Source organism: Melanerpes formicivorus, unplaced genomic scaffold, assembly GCF_026170545.1.
Source record: "Melanerpes formicivorus ecotype bairdi unplaced genomic scaffold, bMelFor1.0.p_v2 SCAF_91, whole genome shotgun sequence".
Classification (NCBI taxonomy): Eukaryota; Metazoa; Chordata; class Aves; order Piciformes; family Picidae; genus Melanerpes; species Melanerpes formicivorus.
Window position 1 is genome coordinate 433899 of NW_027142443.1, and position 16886 is coordinate 450784.

At 52.6% G+C, this 16886-nt stretch overlaps 1 protein-coding gene and 1 pseudogene across 1 annotated transcript; both read right to left on the reverse strand.

The window, feature by feature from the left end:
* Positions 1 to 3218: 3218 nt before the first annotated feature.
* LOC137455079 (protocadherin beta-15-like) lies at positions 3219 to 7606 on the reverse strand (annotated as a pseudogene).
* Positions 7607 to 11797: 4191 nt separating this feature from the next.
* LOC137455124 (protocadherin beta-15-like) lies at positions 11798 to 15891 on the reverse strand. The gene is made up of 2 exons (XM_068165679.1): positions 13492 to 15891; positions 11798 to 12682 (listed from the first exon to the last, which is right to left on the reverse strand). The coding sequence occupies exons 1-2, from the start codon at positions 15889 to 15891 to the stop codon at positions 12569 to 12571; spliced, it is 2514 nt and encodes an 837-aa protein (XP_068021780.1). The 3' UTR covers positions 11798 to 12568.
* Between the last annotated feature and the right edge of the window lie 995 nt (positions 15892 to 16886).

Sequence of the window (16886 nt, forward strand, 5' to 3'; positions counted from 1 at the left end):
CGGTGGCGAGGAGGAAGGAAAGAGGAAGTGCCAGACCCCGCCGCAAAACTTATAATGGTGCAAGGGATCATGGTAGGAAATAACCTAATTTCCTGTGTCCACCCACTGGGCTGGACTTCTGGACACAGGAAACACCCCTGTAGCAGAGGGCACCCAGCCCAAACTACGACAAGATCCACCCCTTATTTCAAACCATGATGCCTGCACCCAAACACATCATCAAATCAGAAAACTGATTACATGTCCGGCGAAGTCCGTGTCTTCATCTGGGCGTCCACTCAAACAGTCTCTCAGTCAGGCTCTAGTGTCTGTCCATTCCAGTTCTTCTTCCTTCATCCAATGGAACCTCCCGGCGATGCAGAACTCATTCTCCTGCGGTGCAAGTTCTCCATGGATCCGTTGGGCATCCTGGTCACCTGGAACAGCCTCACGACTTCTCAGCCAAGCCTCTACTTTTCACCCATGGTCACTCGGCAGCATATTCTCCACCCCTGGGGCAGGCCAGTCGAAACCATCCAACCCACGACTGCCTTTTTCAATCCATCCAGGGTGCCGCAACCAATCACTTCCAACTGCGGTCCAAACTACACGGATGCTTGTCCGAGGTACTCCGCCCCCCCACTAGGCGTACCCGTACCAAAGCAAGACAGCATCCGGCTGCACACCCCCCCCCCCCACCAGAAAGGGAGGGGCTGCACCACAGCTCACTGAGAAGAAGGGAGGTGGAGCCAGGCGCTCGGCGCCATTTTCGGAACTCGTCTGAAAAAGTCGGGGAAGAGACTAGGGCCGGGCCCGCCGCAGCCCGAGCGCACGGCCGGATCCGCTGCCGCCGCTCGCCCCGCAGCAGGGCTCCGCCCACCTCTGCCGCCGCGGCGCAGAATCAAAATCACTTCCACCCCTCGGACACTCAAACGGCTTCTCCAGCGAAAGCCATACGCGCGTTCTCAGAGCCCTTGAAAATGGCTTTCCAGCTGGAGTCCCCGTCGGCCCCCCGGGGCTTCGGGAGCTGGCTCGCCCGCTCGCAGCGGCTGGCTCTATCCCCGCAGCGAGAACGGACCTGACTCTGATCTGCTCGCCGCTGCCCCTCCCCCACTTCGCTTCCCGCCGCGGAGGAGGGGCAGGTTCCGCGTTCTCAAGCGGTACCCCCGATGCCGATGGTCGAGAACCACCCCTGCCTGAAATAGCAGGAGGTCCGTGCCACCGGCAGCGCACCAGTCATCCCCCCACAATCCACAAGAGCTTACACGGCCGCCCCGGCAACATCACTTGAGCCCCCAACTGCCAAACCCAAACCGACGCCCAGAACTGAATTTAAACTCTCCATCCTTTGCAATCGATCTGCAGAGTGGGCACAACAGCCAGCCCCACGTTGGTGCGCCAAAATGTAATGGGTTGGGGCAGACCCCCTCCCCACCACGCGCAGAAATAATGACTCAAACAAACGGATTGCAAAGGTGATGGAAAGTTTAAATAGAACAGTGAGTGCGTGCAGAAAAAAAAAACTAAAAATACAGTGACAAGAGAGAGAGACCCAAAAAACAGACCCAGAGAAATCCCATCCCCACCTGGGGGTGCACCCAAACCCCCAGGGCTCCTCCTTCCCCCCCCCCACTACTAGGCTAGTCTCAGCTGGCCAGATCTGAGACTGCACATCCCCCCGTGGCCTTGGGCCTAACCAGGCCCATGGCCGGGAGATCTCCACCCCAGTTACCCGGTGGCGAGGAGGAAGGAAAGAGGAAGTGCCAGATCCCGCCGCGGAACTTATAATGGTGCAAGGGATCATGGTAGGAAATAACCTAATTTCCTGTGTCCACCCACTGGGCTGGACTTCTGGACACAGGAAACACCCCTGTAGCAGAGGGCACCCAGCCCAAACTACGACACTTAGTCTGTTTGCAGAAATGCAGCAAAATGCAGAAGCAGCAGCAGAAACCAGTGACATCCCCACCTCCCCAGCTGGCAGCCTGCCGGGTGAAAAAGGCCAACATCCCAAACCCTTGATGAAGGGAAGTGGAGGGGAAGGTGTTGATTTCCCTTCCCTTCCCTTCCCTTCCCTTCCCTTCCCTTCCCTTCCCTTCCCTTCCTTTCCCTTCCCTTCCCTTCCCTTCCCTTCCCTTCCCTTCCCTTCCCTTCCCTTCCCTTCCCTTCCCTTCCCTTCCCTTCCCTTCCCTTCCCTTCCCTTCCCTTCCCTTCCCTTCCCTTCCCTTCCCTTCCCTTCCCTTCCCTTCCCTTCCCTTCCCTTCCCTTCCCTTCCCTTCCCTTCCCTTCCCTTCCCTTCCCTTCCCTTCCCTTCCCTTCCCCTACTTCTACTACCTTCTACAACATTCTATAACATTCTCTCCCAACACCATTCAAACCCAACTGCCATGTGCAGTCCACTGAGCAAGTGATTTGTCTGCCCAACCTTGTCATTGCATCTCAGCATAGAATAAGAGGTCAACAAGTGACTGGACAGCAAGTGACAGAAGAACTTAGCTGGGGCCTCAGATCTGACCTCATTCTTGAAGCACTGCAGAAATGGCTGTAGCAAAGATGAAGCATAATATTGCTTGAGGAAGGGCAACATTGGTGCCTCCAACCATGGCACAGTGCTGTCTTGGCAGGCTGGCCAGATGGGCTTCAGGAACTTGAACTCACTGCTACTTGGGCCTGTTCTGAAGCTGATTTTGAGTGAGTGACATGGAAAGGAAAGCAGAGAGCCAAAGCACTGGCCTTGCTATTGCCATGCCATGATGATAAACAGCATCCATCTGGGAATCCTCTGTGGAAAGTATTCAAGGAAGCAGCAAAGCAACCTCCTGCTGCTGGATCAAGCTGCTGGTCCAGGCTTGGACAAAAAAAGAACAGATCTCTTTGTGCACATGGAGCTTTTATGCTGTTTGACATAACAAGATGTGCATGGTTGAAGGTGTCCATTATGCAGAATGATCTGGGTCATGAACCACAGCAACGTTCATGTATTTCTGAAACAGACCAAGATTGTTTCCCTAATTCACAATCTCGCAGGCTGGGAGCCCTCCACTTTGATCCAACACCTGAGAATGGCCTATGTCCACGTTGCCCTGGTTCCCCCTCCATAACATCCGCGACAAAGGCTTGCATTTCTTCCTGAAATCCTGCTTTTAGGGATGCAATTTCCTTGGCAATGGCTGTGACAAGTGATCTCCCAGACAGCACACTCAGCCAAGGGAGGTCTAAGTAGTTTTTATTGTCTTGGTTTATTTTTTTCTGCTATCAGGCATTTCACACTTAAAAGGAAATATCACACAACTTTATAAATGAGTACCAGTTAAAGAAAGGAAAACAGAAAGCTGCTTGATGGCCTCTACAGTGTCTTAATCTCCCTGTAAATGCCTTAGCAAATTTTACAGCAAAACCACAAAGAGTGATATGAATTGTCTGTGACATTATGTTCGAAACTCTGGAATACACATTTCAGCTTCATGCTAAAAAATCCCAACACAACAACAAAACCCAAAACACCAAACCCACACACTGCTCAAAGCTCACTCTTCAGAGCCAGGAATACCTGTAAACTCCTGCTTAAGCAGAAGTGGTATGCCAATGTCAGCCATTTCTAATGTAACCAGCTTCTGCCTGTTATTAAGCAATTCCTTTGCAAGGACCACTGCATTCTGCTGCATATCCGTTTGCCTGGGACTGACCAGACTGAAGACAATTAAAACATTGTTACAGAGCCACACCAAAACCCAACCCACAACACAGAAAATAGGATGTAGGACAAAGTTACCTTGAAGCTCTGCTTTCAGTCTGCAGTATTTCTCTTACAGTATTCCCCTCACAAACATGAACCAAGTCTTGTTGTAATCAGCACGCAATACAGTCCTCCCTCCATCCATGTAACAACTGCAAAATACCTACAGGAGTAAAATACTGCTTGAGGGCAGAGGGGGTTTGCTCTCTCTCAAAGACTTATACCTCCCTGATACATTTTTAGTCCATGTTTGGTCTCTTTTTCTTTCTTCCCAGTGAGGGCATCAGTTGGTGAGGACAGACAAGCTTGTCTTTCTCTTCACTTACTGATGGGTGAGACAAGGGTTTTGTTCAGAATTGACATTTAACTCCATTTCATTGTTTGCAGCACAAGCTGCTTTGGCAAGTCTAGGATCCATACCTTGGGAGAGTGGAGCCTTCAAAGAAGAGAGAGATTGTAATATGTGCATGGAAGGTAAACACGAAGCTTAGAAGTAATACTGGTAACCACTGTCTTTCACACCGCCCTTCTCTATCCAGAGCCAACGAGCAGTTTGGACCAGGTGCTGGGTTTCTGACCTAAAAAGGGTTATGACTAACTTCACATCAGCATTTTGAAGAATGCTGATGCTGTCCAGAATCACCTGTCTGTGCTAGAAAGGTAGCAGGTGGGTGCTTCACAAATACCTGGGAATTATATCTCTGTGGCCTGTACTGTCCGCCCATAGCAAATAGAAATATAAGTCAAAATTTTAACTGAGACAAAATGCTTCATGGCCTCCAGCACCTTGTCTGGCCTCCAGCACCTTGTCAGACAGACTGTATTCAGCACTGCCACCAGCCTGGTGAACAGCTCTTCCTAGTGCCAAGAACAAGTTCCTAACTGGTGCCAAGCAATAGTTCCTAAGAGCAGTTCAGGTGGTGATATCAGCGATGCGACATACCCTTACAACACTGTCTTTGTTAATGCTAGACAGGACCACTACATTCCAGGTTCTATCTGTTCTAGGAGGACATGTCCCTAGGTGCGGTGTACTTCCAGTTCTGACTCCTAAAGAGCTGTAAACACTACATGGAAAGGACCCACAATCTCTCTGAACCAGTCATACCACCCCAGAAGATTTGATCTCATGGCATAAACCAGGATGCAGAGGGGTGAGGTCAGTCAGGAGTTCAGAAGCAGCTGAGACATCCACCAGAAGCACTCTCCAGGCTCTCTGTATAACCTCCTCCCTTCCAGAAGTCCCATTAAAAAACAGCTACCCACAAACCCGACACCCCTGACTCCCAGGGCTCAATCCCTAACCTCGCAATGACCCCTCCCTTCTCTGTCTCGCTACTGCTCGATTCTGTTCCTCACCTGTGCAGACCAGTCGCCTTCTTCCCCGGGGTTGGACACCGCTTGCGAGCACACCGAGCTCCTCTGTGGGGCCATACCGGGGGGAATCCCGGCAGGAAAGCAGGGCAAGAGCGGACCGAGGAAGTGAAAGTCGCTGCTCAGGGTGCCGGTGGCCAAGCACACGTCGTAGACAAGGCTGCGGGGTAGGGAGCCTGCGTCGCTCTCGGCGACAGCCGTCGGGAAGGTGGGCAAGGACTCGGCCTGTCTCTGCCTGTCCCGCCGCAGCTTCATGAGCAGGGCGGCCAGGCCGGTGGCCAGGCAGAGCGCGGAGACGCAGGCCAGGCAGGCGATGAGGTAGAGAGTGAGTGTGTCGTCGGGCTCGGCGGGCGGCGCGTCCTGGCTGAGGCGCACATGGGCGTCGGAGAAGTCGTGGAGCAGGGCGATGGCGAGGGTGGCGCTGGCCGAGCGCGGCGGCTGGCCGCGGTCTCGCACGAGCACGACGAGCCTGTGTCGGGGCGCGTCGCGCTCGGCCACGGCCCGCGCCGTGCGCAGCTCGCCGCTGTGCAGCCCGAGGCGGAAGAGCCCCGGCTCCGTGGCCTTGGCCAGCTCGTAGGACAGCCAGGCGTTCTGCCCCGCGTCCGCGTCCACCGCCACCACCTTGGCCACCAGGTAGCCTGCCGGCGCCCAGCGCGGCACCAGCTCGCCCGCGCCCCCCGCGCCGCTCTCGGCACCAGGGTGCAGCACCACCGGCGCGTTGTCGTTCTCGTCGCGCACCAGCACGCGCAGCAGCGCCCGCGCGCTCAGCGCCGGCGACCCGCTGTCGGCCGCGCTCACCCACACCTCCAAGGCGCGCACCCCGCTCGTAGTCCAGCGAGCGCACCACGTACACCTCGCCGCTCTCCGAGCTCACCGACACCGCCGCCTGCTCCTGGCCCTCCTCACGCACCAGCGCGTACTGCACGCGGGCGTTGCTGCCCGCGTCCGCGTCGCTGGCCTGCACGCTGCCGATGCGCACCATGGGGCTGTTGTTCTCCGTCACCCACATGCTGTACAGCTCCTGGCTGAAGGCGGGGGCGTTGTCGTTCACGTCCGTCACCTGCACCCACAGGCTTTGCCGAGAGCTCAGGCGCCGCGGGCCCCAGTCCGTCGCTCGGATGCTGATGTTATACTCTGCCGTCGTCTCTCTGTCCAGCGCCGCGTTGGTTCTCAGCTCGTAAAAATTGCCGAAGGTGGGCGTGAGAGTGAAGGGCAAGTCCCCATCGATGGTGCACTCTGTCCTGCCGTTGTCGCCGGAATCCCGATCCCGCACGCTGAAGAGGGCCACCAGGGTGCGTGGCAGAGCGTCCTCGGGAATGGAGGCAGTGTGTGAGGTCAGCTGTATCTCCGGGGCGTTGTCATTCACGTCCACGATCTCCACCAGCACTTTGCAATGCGCAGAGAGGCCCCCACCATCGGCGGCCTTCACCATCATCTCGTGTTTTTTTATTTCTTCAAAGTCCAGGTTTCCTGCCACCCGGATTTCTCCCGTCTCAGCGTTCAGTACGAAGAGGTGCCGAGATCCTTTTGATATCTGTGTGAAGGTGTACTGCACTTTCCCATTGGACCCTTCGTCGGGATCCGTGGCGGCCACTCTGACCACCAGCTGCCCCACGGGGCTGTTCTCGGCCAGGCGCACCTCGTAGACCTCCTGACTGAACATCGGGGTGTTGTCATTGGCATCAAGCACCACGATCCGGATCTGAGCCGTGCCTGACTTGGGTGGAGAGCCTCCGTCTGTGGCTGTCAGCAGTAAATTCAGGACCGGTTGTTCTTCTCGGTCCAGCTGCCGATCCAGTACGAGCTCGGCATATTTTTCTCCATCATTCCTTGTTTTGATAGCAAGGGAGAAATGCGAATTAGACCCGAGGCTGTAATTCTGTAAACTGTTGCTGCCCATATCAGTATCCTGCGCTCTTTCCAGAGGAAAACGGTAACCCGGAGATGTGGTTTCAAGAATCTCTAAAACCATCTCCTTCTCTGGGAACGTGGGGGAATTGTCATTCACGTCAACAACCACCACCTCCCCTCCGATCAGCTCTAAAGGATTGTCCAAGAAGACAGTAAAAAAAAGAGTGCAGGTCTCGCTCTGAGGACAGATCTCCTCTCGGTCCAGAGACTCCTTGGCCGTCAGCACTCCGGTGCTCGGGTTGAGGCGGAAAAGCTGCTGGTTCCCCTCGGACACAACGCGCGCCTTGCGAGCTGCCAGCTGGCTCGGAGTAAGCCCTAAGTCCTGGGCAATATTGCCCACAAAGGAGTCCCTCTCCATCTCCTCCGCCAGAGAATAGCGGAGGCTTTCGGCCCCGCTCTGCCACACGCAAACGCACAGAAGGAACAAGATCACTTGCCTGAGGCTGCTTCTGCTCTGCTTCACGTTCCACGCCATTCCGCTCCACAAAAGCCAGACAGCGTCCTCCCGGCTTGTAGGTATTTGCAAGCAGCGTCCCAGTATTTGTCAGGGACTACGGAGAAGGTCTTCTCCAAGCCCCCGAGCAGTTCGGCTGCGTTCCCCTCCGCCTTTCCCGAGCAGCTTTCTCAGCTGTTTTTGTGTGCCAGTGCTGCAGAGCCTGGGCGGGCAGAGGAAGCTGCCGGTCCGTGGTCAACACCGCCACCCAGCGTCAGCAGCGGGAATAGTTCCTCTGCTTCTGGCTGGCAACGCTGCCTCGGGTTTAGCTGCTTCCAACTGCTCTCTTGGTACCAAACGGAGCCAAAAGACTGGTGTCAGGGAAAAATCCCGAAAGGAAGCCTTCGCCATCATCCCTTGCCATCACCAATGCCGTTCCTATGATACATCCCCCTAATTATATTTTTTCAGATATAGTGTCATAAATCGCCCCCCAAAATGGACAAAAACCTCGTTTCAGTCCTGAATTGAGTGTCCTCCTCTGCCACCTACTGACCTTGACACGCAGGATGAGCTGAGCCACAATTTAGTGCATTTGTGAAACATGTCGCTAGCTGCACAAAAACATCGACACTCTGTAACTCGCTCTCATGTTCTGGAGGCACACAGACATTTCTCCTCTGATGTTACCACCTGGTCTTAGAAATCCTTTCGCGTTCCTGTTCTCAGATGTCTCACTTGAACTGGTCAGTTATTTCATGCAAAAGGTAAATGGAGGAGTTCCTTAATCAGAGCATGAGATACAAATCTTTAAAAAGAAGGAACTTGGACAACAGCAGTAAGTAGCGATCTAATGACACCGATGGATGGGCCGTTAAAGCAACCATTCAAGTGTAAACTCCAAGAGATTCATACAGTAATTTTGTAAGGGATAAAGGGAAAAGACTTAATCTTGGATGATTAGAAATACAGTCTCAAGCTGTGCCAGGGGAAGTTTGGGCTCAAGGTGAGGAGAAAGTTCTTCACTGAGAGAGTTGTTAGCCATTGGAATGGGCTGCCCAGGGAGGTGGTGGAGTCACCATTCCTGGAGGTGTTCAAGGGGGGATTGGACGTGGCACTTGGTGCCATGGTTTAGTCATGAGGTCTGTGGTGACAGGTTGGACTTGATGATCTTTGAGGTCTCTTCCAACCTTGGTGATTCTGTGTGATTCTGTGAAATGTCTGATTAGAAAGAGCAAAGTTGTTACGAGATGTTTAGCAAGGTTCTAGCTAAAAGGTAAAGCTTATTGTGAGGTTTTTTAGAGTCAAGATTAAAGTCAGTCAAGAGAGGATGTAAAAGGAATGGAGGTGGAAGGGGAGAGTGAACTGGCAAACTTCCTAGTGAGAACCAGACTCTGTGAATGGTGAGCAAAATCCCAGGATCAGGCTCCCATCACTGACAATAAGATTCGATTTAGATTGAGATTGCTTTTGCAGAGCCTGCGTTGACCTCTGGGAAATGCAGATACAATGTACTGGAGAAGTGTTCAAAACCAGTCTAACTCTTAAAAAACAGGAAATGGAGAGAACTTTTAAAAGTCAAGACCCGGGGATGGGGGTGGGGTGGGGGTGGTGGTGGGCAGAATCTCAATGCTGAGAAGACTCACAGAGTCCTACCCTTCTCTGCACAATTGTCCTGACACTATAAGAATCATAGAATCATGGAATTGTTAGGGTTGGAAGGGACCTCAAGGATCATCCAGTTCCAACCGCCCTGCCATGGGCAGGGACACCTCACACTTCAGCAGGTTGTTCAGAGCCACATCCAGCCTGGCCTTAAAAACCTCCAGGGATGAGGCTGCCACCACTCTCTGGGTAACCTCTTCCAATGTCTCGCCATCCTCATGGGGAAGAACTTCTTCCTAACATCCAATCTCAATCTACCCACTTCTAGTTTTGCTCCACCCCACCCACCCCAACAGTCCTATCACTACCTGACACCCTAAAAAGTCCCTCACCAGCTTGCTTGTAGGCCCCCTTAAGATACTGAAAGGCCACAATAAGGTCTCCTCAGAGCCTTACCTTCTGAAGCTTGAACAGCCTCAACTCCAATCTGATAAACTTCATCTCCAGCCTGAAGGAATGGTCCTTGTCACCCTTACCTCAGCCAAGGCACAAAAGCAGGAAAAAAAAATCCCACCCTGTTGAGAATATTCACACCTTTCTCAGAAACAACATCCCTACAAAGACCACTGTCTCCACACAAGGCCTGCAGGTATTCTCTTTATTTCAATTCCACACACAAGGGGATCCTGGTTTCCAATATTACACTTTGGAACTGCAGCACAACATAGTGTGAGGGGTTCCCAATATTCTGTGCTACACATTCAAACAATCTGTTATTAGACACCGGGTGACAGTTCTTCTGAGGAGGAACAGGCAAGACAAGGCTTAGGCACAGTTCACAGAGAAGAAGAAGAAGGGGCAAAAATGCCTAGTGAGGCTGCATCTGGAATATTGTGTCCAGGGTCCCTCAGTTCTGGGTCCCTCAGTTCAAGAAGGACAGGGAAGAGTGGCTTGGAAAAGTCCAGCACAAAGTCACAAAGATGATTAAGGGACTGGAACATTTTCTTTGTGAGGAAAGGCTGAGGGACCTGGGGCTCTTTAGCTTGGATGAGACTGAGGGCTGATCTCTTTAATGTTTATAAAGAGGTGAAGAGTGAGTGTCAGGAGGATGGAGCTAGTCTCTTCTCAGTCATGTCCAATGATAGGACAAGCAGCAAGAGTGCAAGCTGGAGCATAGGAGATTATATCTAAACATAAGAAAAAGACTGTTTTCCACAATGACCGCATCTTCACAACTCTGTACAGTTCCAGTCTGTGATAAGGTACTTGGGCTGCCCACTGCACTGAGTCAGAGGACCATGAGTGTGGGAACAGTGCATTTCCTTTTATGAGCACTGAAATTGTACAGGACCAGCCACATTGCTGAATGTTCACAAGTCAATGCGGTGTTTAGGAGGGGGTGATAGGATTCTCCCCAGAGTACTGAAAGTGCTAGAGGATGTTATGATGGGACACTCTCCCTCTTGTACCAAAGACATTGACATTCTGGGAAGGTCCTTGTTGACTGGAAACCAAACAATGTTCTTCTATTTTGCAAGAAGTACATGAGAAAAGACCCAGGAACTAATGATCCTTTTTGCCTGACCTGGAATCATTATGGAGAAGATCACCCTGGGAACTACTGAGAGGGAAACTCCTGTGCAACTGATTCGATAGCCACCCTCCCACTGCATGAAGAGGAGGTGGTGAATATTGCTGTCCTGCATTTTCATAAGGTCTTTAATAATGTCCCTCACATCTTCTTTCTGGACATGATGTCCAGCTGGCAGAGGAGCAGGTTCAGGGAGTGCTCAATGATGTATTTTCTGAAGCAGAGGTCTTCAGGGGTTGTAGCAAATGCAGCTACATCTGCTTGCCTAGCAGTCACTGGTGGTGTTCCTCAGGGCTCTTTCTACGTCCAGTTCCATGCATATATAAATAATCTGCATGCAGCAGTTGAATGCACCTTTACAAGCTTTGCTGATTATATCAAAGTGTGAGGTGCTTTTGACTCGCCTAAAGGAAAAGAGGCCTTGCAATGGGATCTCAATAGTTGGGAGTATTGAAGAATCATCAGTGGCATAAAATGGGGAGAGGAGTATCTGGAGAGCAGCCCTGCAGAAAGGGATCTGGGGGTGCTGGTTGACAGAAGACCCAAGGCATATCATCAGCCTGCCCTGGCAGCCAAGAGGACAAATCACATCCTAGGGTGCATCAAACACAGTGTGAGCAGGTAGTCTAAAGAGATGATTATCCTACTGTGTTCCTACTGATGCAGCCTGACCTTGACTACTGGGTGTGATTCCAGACCTCACAATTTAAGAAGGATGTATCCAGAGAAGGTCTCTTCTTCTGCATCTCCAGCGAAGGGATGTAAGGGAAGGGCTCAAAGCTGCATCAGAGGAGGTTCAGCCTGGAAATTAGGAAGCATTTGCATATCTTTAGAGAGAAGTTGGTTAAACACTGGAACAAGCTCCCTAGAGAGGTGTTCAGTGCCCCAAGCTGGCCAGTGTTTAGGAGACATTTGGGCAATGCCTTTAAAACTATGCTTTAACTTGTGGTCAGACCTGAAGTGGGCCTGAACACACATTCCTCTGAGAAAGACAAATTTTCAAGTCATTCTGATTTCTCCTCCATAAAATCCATTCCAAAGGCAAGGACTTCTTCCTGAAATGCTGCTCTTGGGGTGGTGATTTCCTCACCAATGCCTATGAAAAGTGATCTTCCACACAGCGCACACAGCTGAAGGAGCTCCATGTAGGTTTTACTGTTTTGTATCATTAGGTATTTGACTTTTAGAAGATGTGAGAGGCAGCAAATATCACAGAACTTTACAGATCATGACCGGTGCAAAGATGAAAGGAAAATAGAAAGCTTCTTGATGTCCTATACTCTACAGCACCCTAAATACTTGTAAAAGCCTAGTAAATGAGAAACAACAATTAGTTTAATTGCCTATAACAATAGAAAAAAAAACCAAACAAGTCCTGAATGTTCATTTCAGCTTTACAATGTGCAAGAAGCACACATTGCTCAAAGTCCACCCTTCAGAGCCAGGAGAACCTGTAAACTCCTCTTCAAGCATGAGAGTGCCAATGTCAGCTGTTTCTAATGTAATCAGCTTCTGCCTGTTATTAAACAACTCCTTTGCAAGCACCACTGAATTCTGCTGAAGATCTGTTTGCCTGATCTTGACCAGGCTGAAGAAAGCTAAATACACTTTGACTATTTCACTATTAAACTCTTCTTAAGACAAAATACACAGACATGGTGATGCAGGGGAGATTTAGGTTAGGAAGCAGTAGTACTCTTACAATCATGCATCAAGTCTCAGTGTAATCAGCATGCAAAAAAAGTCCTCCTCCATCCATGTCACAACTGCAAAATATCTACATGAGTACAGTACTGATCAAGAGGATGAGAAGGTTTTGCTCTCTCACAGAGAAGATTTATAGCTCTCTGCTGCTTTATTTTTGGAGGGTATTTGGTCACTCTGTTTTCTTTCCCTGTGAGGACGATAGCTGGTGAAGAGAGGCTCATTTTCTCCTCGCTTACTGATGCGTGAGCCAAGGGCTTTGATCAGAACCAGCATTTAGTTCCACGCCCCTATTGGCAGCGCAAGCTGCTTCAGGTGGTCTGGAACTCGTGTCTTCAGAGAGGGAAGCCTGCAAAGAACACAGAGGTGAGGCTGTGAAAGGTAAGCAGTCATCTGCAGAAGCATAGACGGCAAGTCTACTACGACTGCATGTGTGACACCACTCTTCTCTACCCAGAACCAAAGAATGGTTTGGAGCAGGTGCTGAGGCTCTGACATGAACAGGGAAAATTTAAATCCAGAAACAAACCTCTGTTGTGGACATCACAAAGATGCTGGTACAAAACTTCTATGATTCTGAGGGAGTAATTTCAGATAATAAGAGCCCCAAAATAAAAATTTCAGGTAGTTAGTAAAATGCTGCTTAATGTTGAAATACAAGGATAGTTTGTGGGGTGGCACTAAAATGGTGTTTCTGGGCCTTCACATATGTTCACCTTATGGAGTCTTGTGAAGTGCTACACAGATGCCTGGAAAACTAATAGCAATGAAGCCTGCTCTGAATCCAGAGAACTCTGCACGGTGTGTCAAAACAACTCACTAACATGCTCACACAATAACACCACATCAGACTTGATCTCAGGCCACATAAAATGATGCCAAAGACATCTAAGAGAGTCCATAGACGGCAACGGAGATGTCCCCGATACTGGGGACATCTGCTGGGAAGTCCTCAGCAGTGACTGTCTCCAACCTCTCCTCGTCAGAGTGGCTCTTTAAACATTAGGTTAAAAAAAAAAAACAAAAAAAAAAAAAAACAAAACAAAAAAAAACCCAACCCACCAAACAAACTTCACCCCGGACTCCCAGATCTCAACGTCCCCTCCCGCCGCTGCCCACTCCCACTGCCCCTTGTCTTGGCCCGCACCACTCCCTCACCTGTGTAGTAGAGTCGCCTTCGTCCCCAGGGTTGGATGCTGCTTGTGCACACATGGAACTCCGCTGTGGAGCAGTGCCGGGAGGAATCCCGGCAGGGAAGCAGGGCAAGAGAGGACCGAGGAAGTGAAAGTCGCTGCTCAGGGTGCCGGTGGCCAAGCACACGTCGTAGACCAAGCTGCGGGGCAGGGAGCCTGCATCGCTCTCGGCGACAGCCGTCGGGAAGGTGGGCAAGGGCTCGGCCTGTCGCTGCCTGTCCCGCCGCAGCTTCATGAGCAGGGCGGCCAGGCCGGTGGCCAGGCAGAGCGCGGAGACGCAGGCCAGGCAGGCGATGAGGTAGAGAGTGAGTGTGTCGTCGGGCTCGGCGGGCGGCGCGTCCTGGCTGAGGCGCACATGGGCGTCGGAGAAGTCGTGGAGCAGGGCGATGGCGAGGGTGGCGCTGGCCGAGCGCGGCGGCTGGCCGCGATCTCGCACGAGCACGACGAGCCTGTGTCGGGGCGCGTCGCGCTCGGCCACGGCCCGCGCCGTGCGCAGCTCGCCGCTGTGCAGCCCGAGGCGGAAGAGCCCCGGCTCCGTGGCCTTGGCCAGCTCGTAGGACAGCCAGGCGTTCTGCCCCGCGTCCGCGTCCACCGCCACCACCTTGGCCACCAGGTAGCCTGCCGGCGCCCAGCGCGGCACCAGCTCGCCCGCGCCCCCCGCGCCGCTCTCGGCACCAGGGTGCAGCACCACCGGCGCGTTGTCGTTCTCGTCGCGCACCAGCACGCGCAGCAGCGCCCGCGCGCTCAGCGCCGGCGACCCGCCGTCGGCCGCGCTCACCCACACCTCCAAGGCGCGCACCCGCTCGTAGTCCAGCGAGCGCACCACGTACACCTCGCCGCTCTCCGAGCTCACCGACACCGCCGCCTGCTCCTGGCCCTCCTCACGCACCAGCGCGTACTGCACGCGGGCGTTGCTGCCCGCGTCCGCGTCGCTGGCCTGCACGCTGCCGATGCGCACCATGGGGCTGTTGTTCTCCGTCACCCACATGCTGTACAGCTCCTCGCTGAAGGCGGGGGCGTTGTCGTTCACGTCCGTCACCTGCACCCACAGACTCTCCCGAGAGCTCAGGCGCCGCGGACCCCAGTCCGTTGCTCGGATGCTGATGTTATAATCTGCCGTCGTCTCTCTGTCCAGCGCCGCGTTGGTTCTCAGCTCGTAGTAATTATCGAAAGTGGGCGTGAGAGTGAAGGGCAAGTCCTCATCGATGGTGCACTCTATCCTGCCGTTGTCGCCGGAATCCCGATCCCGCACGCTGAAGAGAGACACCAGGGTGCGTGGCGGAGCGTCCTCGGGAAGCGAGGCAGTGTGTGAGGTCAGCTGTATCTCCGGGGCATTGTCGTTCACATCCACAACCTCCACTTGCACTTTGCAATGACTATACAGACCCCCGCCGTCAGTGGCTCTCACCATCAGTTCATGGAATTTTGTTTCCTCGAAGTCTATGTTGCCTGCCACGAGAATCTCTCCCGTGTCAGCGTTGAGATCAAAGAGTTCCCTAGACTGCACTGGTACTTCGGTGAAGACGTACTGCAATTTACTGTACAAGTTTTCGTCGGCGTCTGTGGCCATGACTCTCACCACTAGCTGTCCCGGGGGGCTACTCTCGAGTAGCCGTACTTCATAAACCTCCCTATCAAAGACCGGAATGTTGTCATTGGTATCCAGAACCACGATCTCGACCTGAGCTGTGCCTGACTTTGGTGGCGATCCTCCATCGGTGGCGGTCAGGAGTAAATGAATCTCTCGTTGTTCTTCGCGGTCGAGCTGACGCTCTAGGACGAGCTCAGCGTACTTTGTTCCATCTTTCCTTCCTCTTACAACAAGGGAGAAATGCGAATTTGACTCGAGGCTGTAGTTCTGCAAACCGTTACTTCCCACGTCCCTGTCACGGGCACTTTCCAGAGGGAAACGAGACCCAGGTGGTGCCGTTTCAAGAATCTCTAAAACTATTTCTTTCTTTGGGAACACTGGGGAGTTGTCGTTCACGTCAAGAATCTCTACCTCCCCTCGGATCAGCTGCAACGGGTTGTCAAAGAACACCTTAAAGAAGAGCGTGCAGGTCTCACTCTGAGGACAGATCTCCTCTCGGTCCAGAGACTCCTTGGCCGTCAGCGCCCCAGTGCTCGGGTTGAGGCGGAAAAGCTGCTGGATCCCCTCGGACACAACGCGCGCCTTGCGAGCTGCCAGCTGGCTCGGGGTAAGCCCCAGGTCCTGGGCAATATTGCCCACAAAGGAGTCCCTCTCCATCTCCTCCGCCAGAGAATAGCGGAGGCTTTCGGCCCCGCTCTGCCACACGCAAAAGCACAGAAGGAACAAGATCACCTGCCTGAAGCTTACTCCGCTCCTTCTCCCGTTCCACGCCATTCCTCTCCCCAAAAGCCAGACAGTGTCCTCCAGGCTTGCCGGCATTTGCAGCGTCTCAGGCGTGGTCCTGTTTGCCAGGGATGGCAGAGAAGCGCTTCTGCGAGACCCCGAGCAGTCCGGCTGCGTTCCCCTCCGCCCTTTGCGGGTAGCTCTGTCGGCTGTTTTTGTGTGCAAGGGCTGCAGAGCCGGAGCGGGCTGAGGAAGCTGCCAGTCCGTGGTCAACACCGCCACCCAGTGTCGGCAGCGGGAATGGTTCCTCCGCTCTGGTCGGAGCTCTTTCCTTGGGCTTTGCTGCTTCCGGCTGCTTTCTCCATGCCAAAGCGGAGCCAAAAGACTGGTGCCAAGGTAAAATCCCCTTGGTAAAGAAAAATCTTCTCCATCACCACCACGTGATAGTGACTCTGCTGTTTCTGAGATGCCTCACTCTGATTATGTTTTATTCACTTTTTGTATCGCACGTCACCCAGAGATACCCAATTTAAGCCCTTTTCTATCCTGATTTGAGAGAAGTGTCTTCCCCTGCCACCTGCTTCCCCCTGGCACCCACGTTAGGCTTTGTCACTGTCACGTTGTCACTTTTGTGAAACCTGTTCCCAGCTGTAACCTCGGTGCATCTTCTGGAGGCACACAGACCTTTCTCTTCTGATGTTGCCACCTGTGATTAGAAACATTTTGAAGGTCCCTGGACTCAGGGGTCAAACCTGAACTCCTGAACCTGTGTAAAGGAGTGATGGCCTAGAATATTTCCTGCAAAAGGGAAGAAACAACCAGGAGTGTTCAGAAATTATACTCCAGATACACAAATCTTAAAGAGCAGCAATGACCAACAGCATGAAGCATGGATCTAATGACATGGAATCATGGGCCATTAAAGGAACTACTGAAATGTAAACCCATGCAGTTTCAGCCCGAGGCTTTGTAAACTATAAAGGGAAAAGAGAAAAAAATAAAACCTACAAAGATATGATAAGGACATTTTTGAGGAGGGCTCTAGG

What these genes read in the sequence shown, in the direction of transcription:
- LOC137455124 (XM_068165679.1), bottom strand. Translation starts at nt 15,891, where the DNA reads ATGGCGTGGAACGGGAGAAGGAGCGGAGTAAGCTTCAGGCAGGTGATC. An exon ending in AAGGCGACTCTACTACACAG is followed by an intron (nt 12,683 to 13,491) that starts GTGAGGGAGTGG and finishes TGTTCTTTGCAG; the next exon opens with GCTTCCCTCTCTGAAGACAC.